The following is a 10,391-nucleotide window of genomic DNA, read 5'->3' on the forward strand; positions in this document are numbered from 1 at the left end:
GGCTGAACCTGAACTGCTGGCTCCTGTGGTAGTTTCCTTCCCTAGTGACCTTGTTATCAGTCCTGCCCTCAGTGGTCACAGAGGGCATGGTGAGGCAGGCTCTGGGTGAGTAGGGACCATGTCCCTTGCCACCCTCCAAGGCTGGGGTCATTAAGAATGTTTGTGGAGCTTGTCTCACATTATGCTCAAGTCTGGCGTCTTCTGTTTGCCTTGAACTCTGGTGCACTGGGCACTTGTACATGCTGAGGTGGGAGCCTTGTGTGTTCTTGGGCTTTCATTGTCCAACCAGCGCCTCTATCTGAGGCCCTAGTGGACTTGGAGGGCAGGGATATTCAGAATTAGAGTCAATCCTTACAGCAGTGGGTCATTCAGAGTGTGCGTGCATGTGTAGGAGGGGTACTGTAATATTTTGGGTCTGGGCCAGATGCTGAGTCCTGGGCCAGGCTGTCCCCTTCAGCTGCCTAGCAGCTGTGTGGTCTTGGGTGGGTTCTGGAGCTTGTCCTGGTTTGTTACTCTTCATGTAAGATGATAAAGTTGTCTGTCCATAGGTACTAAGAGTGAGCATAAGTGCTTAGAACAGTTCTGAAAAGTACATGCTGGCAGTTAACTGTGTGAGCCTGGGTCTCCAGGCAGCCAGGGGCTGGGTTCCTGTCACCCTCATCTCTCTTTTTCCCTGGAAGCACTTAGTCGGCCGACTGATTGGCAAGCAGGGACGGTATGTAAGCTTTCTGAAGCAGACATCTGGTGCCAAGATCTACATCTCCACCCTGCCTTACACACAGAACGTCCAGATCTGCCACATAGAAGGTCAGTGGCAGTGCCACCCTGTGCTTAGTTCCCTTCCCTGAAATGCAAGGCAGTCGCATCCTGGTTGCAGCTGTCCGTTTGGAAGTTTAGCCTCTAAATAGAAACTGTGGGTTTCTAGGTAGAGGGCATGCTGGGTGTCTTCCCCTCGGACACGTCCAGTTCAGGTGCTTGCGGGAGACTCTGCCCCTCTGCACCATGTCTTTGTCATGATGGGTGTTTAGTCACAGGGCCTGGGTCCCAGAGCCTGTCACTCACATTTCCCTCACAGTACACAGGTGCCTTCAGGCTGAGTCCACTTGCGCCTTTCCCACCTGCCAGCTCCTTTGTGTGTTCAAAGCATGGGTCAGCATGGCAAAGGTACCAAAGGGCAGTGGATTTAAGTGACTTCATTCCTAAAGCAAAACCACGCTTGGCACCTTAGAAACCCTTGCACATGAGAATCCCGAGGAGGCCTGAGGGTGGGTTTGTGTTTGCTGTCACTTTTCTTTTACCCACAGAGGCTGTGTGTCCTGTCCTTACCTGTAGGCTCTCAGCATCATGTAGACAAAGCTCTGAACTTGATTGGAAAGAAGTTTAAGGAACTGAACCTCACCAATATCTATGCGCCACCGCTGCCTTCGCTGGCACTGCCTTCCTTGCCGATGACGTCTTGGGTGAGCATGCTCTCTCTACAGGATCTCAGTTCTTGACCCTTTCCCTAAACTTATCCCTGTTGAGAGACTCCTGGCATGTAGGCCAAGCAGGCCAATGGGTGTGTGTGCTCTCTGCTCTGGCCTCCACTTAGTTCTGCCAGTGTGTTCTCTGAAGGCAGGATGAAGTACTGGCAAGAAGCCAGGGTCTCTTGACCCCATACTGGGAGGATTATACTTTCCTGCCTCCTGGGAATGCTTTCTTTGTTCTAGGCTTTTGACTATGGAGGACTGAGCTAGGTGACTGGGTGTGGGGCTTCTGAAACGCCAAGGCTGTACCTAGAGCCACTCACTCCCAGCACCGGAGGCCTGGGTAGAATCTGCCAATAAGGAATTGTGTGAGACAGGTGGACTGCTACATTCTTCTAGTCAGCAGGGCTGAATAGTGGCCCTGGCAAAGGAGTCCTTCCTCTCCCTTTCCTCAGGAACTGCCCGGATTTTAGTTGGTAAATGCAGAGTCTCTAGCCTGGAAGCCCAAGAGGTTAGCAGAAGAGAAGGTAATGTCTCCAGAGCAATGAGCAGGCATGCCTTTGGCACTCCTTGGGCCTTTTTGTTGCTGGGAGTAGATGCTCAGTTCTGTGGGCCACATACTGTTCTCTGCATTTCAGATGGGCTGAGCAAGCTGCTTCAGGAAAATTGTCTCTTTAAGTTTTGTTTAGGATGGTAGGTGTTTCAGCTCTGTCTTCCCCAACCAGAGACCCTTGTGCTATAGGGGGCGGAGGTAGGGTTCTTTCACTGTGGACATTAGGGAATGGGGTGGGCTCCACTCCAGGCTTTATTCTGAAACAGAGGTTTTCCCAGAAGGCTTGGCTGTAGCCTCTCTTCTTAAATAATAGAATAGCTGGTGTGGGTGGTTTCCTTCCCTTGTGCTCTGCTTGCTCAGTGGGACTGGGAGGAGACTTCAGGTGCTCTGAAGTCCACAGGGCTGCAGGGACACATAGAAGTCAAAGGATGTTCTTGGCCCACCAGGTTTGAAGGCACAACCCAAATCTTCCTGTGTGCAGAGCCCTGCTTTGTTGCCTATAGTTTAGTGTCAGGGAAAAGGGTGTCTGGGTATGGGGCTTTTAGAAACCTGCTAGGACCTGTTTCACAGCGCCTTAGCAGACGAGCACGCCTATAGAGCCCACCCCAAAGAGAAGAGAGGTGGAGGCAGAGGTGGATACAATACAATCGATCTGGGGCCAAGTAGAAGGCACGGAGGAATAAATAGGACACCAGGGGACCCGGCTTGAGGCTGCCGCTTCTCTTCTGAGACAGGGAAATTCTTCCAAGCTTTAGAGTAACTGCAGGTCCAAAGAGGGCTAAGACAGCCCACTTTTTCCCCCCTCAGGCATGTTGTTCTGAGCAATCTGCCCACTCCCATATTTGCTTTCCTTGACTTAGAGACTCATCAAAAGAAGTGGCTGGAGAAATGGTCCAGCAGTTAGGAGCACTTGCTTGTTCCTCTAGAGGACCTGGGTTCAATTCCCAATACCCACACAGCAGCCCACAACTGTCTATAACTACAGTTCCAGGGAATCCATGGCAGTGGCATGTGCATGGTGCATGCATTGCGTGTGTGCGTGCGTGCATGCGTGCGTAGGCAAAATACCCATACACATAAATCTTTTAAAAAGAAAGAGTCAAGGGAACTCAGTGAGCATAAACTAAAAACTCTGACTCAAAAGGAATGAGAGGGAGGGAGAGAGGGATGGACAGACAGACTGACTGACTGACTGACTGACTGACTGACTGACTGATTGATTGATTGCATGCTCTGGGAGATGGACCCTTGCCCAGCCTGTGCAAGGGAGTCAGTACTGTATATACAGTTGGCCTCTGGCTGCCTAGTTTGGGCTAGGGGTCCCCACTATCTTATCCTGAGGTGAGGCTGCCTCTAATGGCAGGTCTTGGTATTACAATACAACAGCCCACAGACCTCTGCTATCTGGGTGCCATGTTACAGATGGTTGTGCCAGTTTGTGGACTTGCCCCAGGGCCTTGGGACATATCCCAAACATGACAGTAACTGATACGGTGTTGGCTGCCTCTTCCTCCTCTAGCTCATGCTGCCTGATGGTATCACTGTGGAAGTCATCGTGGTCAACCAGGTCAATGCTGGGCACCTATTTGTACAGCAACACACACACCCCACCTTCCATGCACTGCGCAGTCTGGACCAGCAGATGTACCTCTGTTACTCTCAGCCTGGAATCCCTACCTTGCCCACCCCAGTGGAAAGTAAGTGCTACCTGGAGAGTCAGGGAGAATCCTGGCTCCTGGTCAGGCCAAGGCATGTAGGCAAGGAGGGTTGCCCATGTTACCCTTAGGAAAAGAGTGTTTGGAACTCCCTTGTGTGACAGCATCCTTAAGTTCTTGCATTGTTATGGAATTATACTGGTTGAGTTTTCTGGCTAGCCAGTGCTACCTTGTGTTTCGCTGACTGGCCAAAGCAGTAGGATTGGAGTGGTGTTTTGACGAGTGGACTCATAGCCCTGATACTTTATTTCTTCTTTTAAATATTTTTTTAAGATTAGATTTATTTATTTTATGTTATGTGTGAGTATTTTTTGCCTGTATGTATGTATGTGTAGCACATGTGTGCTTGGTGCTCAAGGAGGTCAGAAAGGGCTTCATGTCCCCTGGAACTGTAGTTACAGATGGTTGTGAACCACCATGTTGGTACCAGGAATCAAACCCAGGTCTTCCTCAAGAACGACATGTGCTCCTAACCACAGAGCCACCTCTCCAGACTGGGCTTTATGTCTTCTTAGTGGGGTGATACCAAGTGGTACCCAGGCTTGCCCTCCAGGAAGTAGAGCAGATATGCTGTCTGTGTCATGTAGAGGGACTTGATCAGGCAGCACTTGAGCAGGGGCCGGGGTGTCGCTGCTACCTTTGTTGCTTTTATCAGTGAGTAGGGGACTAAATGCAAAACACTCCTCCCATCTCCTCGTGGGCTTTGCAGTTATCTGTAGCAGTTCCAGTACCCCTTTTTGGAAGAATGGGGTTTTAATTTTCATCAGATTCTCCAATGATCTAGCTGGAAGTCAAGTTCAAACTGGAGTGGAAGGGAAGCTAGCTGCACTGGGGCTTTGCCGTCCAGATCAGGAGCCAGTGTAGTCAGCTACTGGGGATGCTACAGGTGCTGTTGTGAGCCTTACCTGATCCTGCCCAGCTCATCTGCCTGGGGGCACTCTGTACTTCCCAAGGCAGAGGCTAGATGGTGTGAGCTATAGACCTAGGCTGCCCTTCTGCTCAGGTCAGAGTTGTGGAGTCCAGTAGACCAGATCCTAGGTGCTGGGCCACTGAGCTTGGCAGTGCTTGGTTCTCCCAGGGACTTTTCCTTAGGCCCAGGGGCTGGGAGGTAATTCGCTGAAATGCTTGTCACGGGAAGAAAGAAAGAAAGAGAGAGAGAGAGAGAGAGAGAGAGAGAGAGAGAGAGAGAGAGAAAGAAAGAACAGCTGTGTGTAGTGGTATATGCTGTGATCCCAGCACTGGGGAGGCAGAATCCTGGAATTCACTGGCCAGCCAGCTTTTTTTTTTTTTTTTTTTTTTTTTTTTTTTTTTTTTTTTAATTTAAAAAAAAAAAAAAAAAAAAAGGACCAATATCTGGGGAATGACACAATATCTGGGGAAGGACAGCTAAGGTCATACCTGGCCTCCGTATCTTTGCACACACACATAAGGCAGGCCCTAACTTCTGCTTGCTGAGTTATGTATTATACTAGTTTTAGGCTACATTTCAGCGTCATGAATCCAGACTGAAGGCCCTTCAGGATTGGGTAGCTTTGGAGATGCACTGAGCTGGATTTCCCATGTTCTGTGTTTTCCCTTGCTTGTCTTGGGCTCTGGGAGAGGTTTTATGGAGGATTTGTGTTGTCTCTGTTCCCTCCTCGTGGAAATGCATGCCTCTGACCATACGGGACGGTGGGGAGCAATGACCAGGGTAGCCCTCACAGCCCTGCCCTAGGCCAGCCGTGTTCCACACACTTGTCCTCCCACCCTGCAGTAACGGTTATCTGCGCTGCCCCTGGTGCGGACGGGGCCTGGTGGCGAGCCCAAGTAGTGGCCTCCTATGAGGAGACCAATGAGGTGGAGATTCGCTACGTGGACTATGGTGGATATAAGAGGGTGAAAGTCGACGTGCTCCGGCAAATTAGGTGAGTGGGACTCCTTGGCTAGTCACAAGTCACCCCTGCATGGCATGGGGTGCATGGCTCAGTTCTACCCAGCTTCAGGTGTGGCTGCGGTCTTCCCTCCTGCTGCCAGCTTTGTGTTCAGTCAGATGTAGACAAACTTGATGACCTGCCTCCACTACACAGAACTAGAAAGCAGCTCTGTGGGAGAAGCCCCAAGTGCCAGGCATCAACAGTGTGAGAGACACTCGAGTTTGGTGAAGGACTCCTGAGGCAGGCTTAGCAGTTGTCCACCTGCATTCAGGTGTGCTCGTCAACCTGGATTGTGGGTGTCGCTGTGCTGAGTGGAAATTAAGTTCAGAGACCATCGGCCCATCCCTTTTCTTGCCTTTCCAGGTCTGACTTTGTGACCCTGCCATTCCAAGGAGCAGAAGTTCTTCTGGACAGTGTGGTTCCTCTGTCAGGTAACAGGCGAGCCCCCAACTGCTGGAAGTGAGGGGTGAGGAACACTGGGGCATGGTACTCTCACCTATATATAGCCTGTGTAGACATAGTTGCTGTCACTGGTAGCTTCTGGTTGAATAGTCTAGACTGAGGCCCAGGATCTCAGATGCCTAGCAAGTCCCCAGGTGAGGCCGGTGCTGCTGTGGCCTCGTTCAGGGTCTGCTGCCTGCACCTTCCCCAGCTGACAGCCTGAGAGGCTCCAGGGAGGACAGGCTCGTGGTCAGCACACTGCTCGGCACCATCTCCACTCCTTAGGGGGGTGAGGACTATGCCAACCTGCGTGTCTGAGACCGAGGGCATGGCTAGAGAAAGGGTGCTGGCCTCCCTTAGCCACGTCCTCTGGCACCTCAGGGTGGCTGTGAGAGTCACATGTACTGCTGTAGAAAGTGGTCAGACCGCAGCTTCTCACGCTGCCGTAGGTAAGTTTGTTTAACTGTGGCCCTCTCCCAGGCAAGCCTCTTTGGATCCTGTGGTGTCCAGAGCAGTTTAAGTGCTTGACTTACTACAGTGCAACCAGGTGTGGCGCTGCACACTTGAGATCCTTGATTCAGGAGGCCAAAGCAGGGGGATTGCCATGAGTTTGAGGCCAGCATGAGCTACATGCTTTTTTGTAAGACAGAAAACAGAAGCTGAAGTCTAGCTGAGGTCCTGCCAGGGTACTCTGAGGTCCTGCCAGGGTACTCTGAGGTACTGGCGGCTCACTCTTTCTTTCCCTTTTCCTTTCTCTCTGTTCTGTCCATCTACCAGTCTGGCCAGACCCACGGAAACAGGCCTTGCTTTATCACAAGACTCGCCCACCACACCTTCTAAGTCCTCGCCTTCCTCCTTACTACTTCCTGCCTTGGCATGTTCGTTTCTTACACATCACTTTTATAAGCCAGCCACCCGGAGTCCTGTCTATTGGAGGGCATCCACCCTTACTGAGCCTGCTGCTGGGACCAGAACGCTGCATGATTCTAATCCAAGCACGGTGGGAGCCCGTTGGCCTGTGGAATCAGGCTTTGCCCATAAAGTAGACATGCCCTCCTGTCCTGGGGCATTGCTGGTTTGATTGGAAGTACACAAACCTGTTCAGCACAGCTGGCCCCATCTGTGTGCCCTATGCCTTGGGGGACACATGCAGCCAGGGCAGGCCTCCCCTGTGTTTACCCACTCGAGTCACAGAGGCTCAGCTGGCAAGGTGGCTATCCTAGACACAGTCCTGCAGTCTGCAGCATCTCGAGCAGCTTACAGGTGACAAGAGTGTTTTGCCCCAGAGGACATCTGAACTGTTTTGTCTTTTTTGTCTCTTTAGATGATGATCACTTTTCACCTGAGGCAGATGCAGCCATGAGTGAGATGACAGGCAATACAGCACTGTTGGCCCAGGTATGTGTGTGCTTGGGGGGGGTATGGGGGGGCAGGATGCTGGCCCAGGTGTGTGGGGGGGGTTTGGGGAGGAGGCTGGCCCAGGTGTGGGAGGGGGGTTGGGGAGGAGGCTGGTCCAGGTGGGGGGGGCGGATTGGGGAGGAGGCTGGCCCAGGTGTGTGTGTGTGGGGAGATCAGCCAGGGGCTGTCAGTGGAGGCTCTTGCCTAGTGCAACTTAAGTGTCCAGACTTCTTGATATCCAACACTTAAATTCCTTCTGACCTGTGGTCATGAGCCTGGAGTGACCAGCAAGCTTGAAGAAGTGCATAAGCCAGGCCTGACACACTCCTATAATCGAGCACTCTGTAGGCTGAGGCAGGAAGATTCTGAGTTTGAGGCTTGTTTGGGTTACATCGTACAACTTGTCTCAAGTTTGAAGTGTATATAGCCAAAGATGCTTTCTATGCCCCATTTCTCTCCAGGTGACAAGCTACAGTGCAACAGGCCTGCCTCTGATTCAGCTCTGGAGTGTGGTAGGAGATGAGGTGAGTCTGCTCCGTTCTACCCAAGCTGCTGTGAGCAGCAGGAGGCTGACTGGGAACCAGTTGTGCCACTGTTGGACAACATGATTGTGGACCAGTGCCACTCAGGACACTGAGCATCATGGTTGGGAGTGATGACATTAGTGTCATGTAGTGTCATGAAGCTGGATGTGTTGTTGAACATGTAACTTCTGGGACAGTCTCTCCCAACACAAAGTACCCTCAGTGCCAATCGAGACACCCTGTTCTAGACCTTCCAGGACCTCTGTCCATTGCTCCTATCCTTACAGTCAAGGCTCGGGTTTCTTCAGGATGTTAGAAGCCTGTGCTAAAAGGCACAACATTTGAGTAAAAACCCTGTTGGGGTTTTATGTTCCAGGTCTGCCCCTGTTCCCTGGCTGATGACTAGAGACTTGGGTAGAAGGACCCACACTGACTTGAGACCTAGTCCCTAGGTGCCATGCAGAATTCTCAAGAAAACTCTCTTTTCCAGGTGGTATTGATAAACCGGTCGCTGGTGGAGCGAGGCCTTGCACAGTGGGTGGACAGCTACTATGCCAGCCTTTGACCTTGGCTCCTGAGCGGCTTTGTTCGGTCTTCTTTGCACTGTTGAGATTGGGTTTGGCACCCAGGACAGAGATTTAATAGCAGAGTAACAAACACTGTTCTCACTGAGTCTTCTTTCCCCATTCTGTAGTCCTGTGGAGAAGGAGTCCTCCCAGGAGGAGCTGTGTGTTCCTTTCAAAGCCTTAGAATGGCACTTCACCAGCCAGCTGGCTTCGCCTGGCTGGAGGCTGTGTGCAGGAAAGTCTCTTAGCCAGGCTGTCCTGTTCCATTCCATCCGCTCCCCTCTCCCCACCCAAACCCCACACACTGCAGCAGGCAGGCCAGGGCGGGTGTGGGGCTGGCCGAGAGGGTCAACTTCAGAGTCTTTGTTCGGGGAGCGAGCCGTGGACTGACTGGCATCGACTCCCTGTGGCTCACTCGGATGAACTGACGGTGTTCAGCAGTTTTATATAAAATACTTCCTCCAGGTCTCTAGGAACTCAGACTTTTTTAAACATAGATGTAAATAAGGAGCAATTGTCACACCTGACCCCAGTGAGTGGGGAGAGGGAAGCTGTTATCTTGCCAAGCCTGGTTGTAATTTGTAACCATTTTCTATTTGTGCAAACTCTGTAAATATATGTTTAAAAATGTAATATTTTGTACAAGACACACTGGAGAACAAAGGGAACTCAAAACTCTTCCACATTCTTCACCAGGAAATAAAAGTCCATCCATCCCAAGGAGTGGGACTGACTTCCCCTGCTGCTCCAACCAGGGGCCTCTGCACTTCCTGTGCAGACAGGAAGCTGTATGGGGAACTGTCATTTGGGGATTTGATTTTTTTTGTCCTGTATGAATTTAAAAAAAAAACTTCATTGAATTAACCTTGCAGTGGTGTGTTTGACTCTTTTATAGACTGTCTTTAGCATTGTGCAATTTAAGAATAACTTAAGTATCTTGGACTTTACATAAATCTTGAATTGTATAAACTATAACCTTGAGTGCATGTTTTCTTCCGTGGTGGCAGAGATTTGGGGCTGGGACCAAGGGTGGTTGAGTGGTGCGGTCTATAGAGGATCCAGCTGTGACTCTCCAAGGGCCACGATAAGAGAGAAGACCCAAGACCTTAGACGTTTTGGCCTGCGCTTCTCCCTGCCCCCACCAGGTGGCAGCCCAGCTTCCTCTGGCTTGTGCATTCAGAGAACAGGGTATGGTGTGAAGAGGATGTGGAGGTAAAGGGTAGAGCACCAGGCCTCTGCAGTCCTGATGACACCGGAGTGCTTCCCTTGGGGAGGACTAGCTGTTGAGACAGGCTCCTCTGGCCAAAGCCATAGGGTCTGGGGAGATAAAATAGATTCTTGGTCTCTCAGATCCTTGGAGAATGATTCCATGGGGCATGATTGGGAATTGGGGAGGAAAAGCAGGTTGGAGGGCCAATCATGAAGGCATGAACTCTTGAAACAGATGCTCATCCCAGGAGCAGGTTCTGGAGTTTCCAAATACAGCTCTGGCTATAGTTCCCAGGGTCAGCATCCAGCTCCTGGGAACTGAAGTCACTCACAGGCATCAAAGGTTTAAGGTAAGACAAGATTGGGCGTAACGGTCTAGAGCACTTTCCACAGCCAGCTGTGCCATGCTATGGTGATGCAGAATCCACGGCCAATGAGGCAGGAACTCTCCCTGGCTGAGCTACTTAGAGCAGTGCCAAGTCGCAAAGCCAGCCACTCCCCAGCGCAAGTGCGGTAAACCACTTCTCTAAGTAGCAAGGAGCTACCTTGCTCACCTAGGTTCATGTCCCCTGACAAGCGCCAGTATTTAAGTGGTCGGCCGGGGGA

The 10,391-nt window shown here is 51.2% G+C and overlaps 1 protein-coding gene across 5 annotated transcripts in view; it reads left to right on the top strand.

Annotated features, from left to right (window-relative positions):
* The window catches only part of Akap1 (A-kinase anchoring protein 1), a 32,235-nt gene extending 22,684 nt beyond the window's left edge, over nt 1-9,551 (top strand). For all 5 annotated transcript variants that reach the window (XM_034506111.2, XM_034506113.2, XM_076936042.1 and 2 more), the window contains 8 exons: nt 681-807; nt 1,333-1,460; nt 3,539-3,716; nt 5,488-5,638; nt 6,011-6,078; nt 7,413-7,486; nt 7,948-8,010; nt 8,501-9,551. In XM_034506111.2, coding sequence (XP_034362002.1) covers nt 681-807; nt 1,333-1,460; nt 3,539-3,716; nt 5,488-5,638; nt 6,011-6,078; nt 7,413-7,486; nt 7,948-8,010; nt 8,501-8,575 — 864 coding nt within the window. In that variant the 3' untranslated portion in view covers nt 8,576-9,551. The remainder of the gene's footprint in view (nt 1-680; nt 808-1,332; nt 1,461-3,538; nt 3,717-5,487; nt 5,639-6,010; nt 6,079-7,412; nt 7,487-7,947; nt 8,011-8,500) is intronic.
* The last annotated feature ends 840 nt before the right edge of the window (nt 9,552-10,391 follow it).

Source organism: Arvicanthis niloticus, chromosome 6 (genome assembly GCF_011762505.2).
Source record: "Arvicanthis niloticus isolate mArvNil1 chromosome 6, mArvNil1.pat.X, whole genome shotgun sequence".
In the NCBI taxonomy this organism is placed as follows: Eukaryota; Metazoa; Chordata; class Mammalia; order Rodentia; family Muridae; genus Arvicanthis; species Arvicanthis niloticus.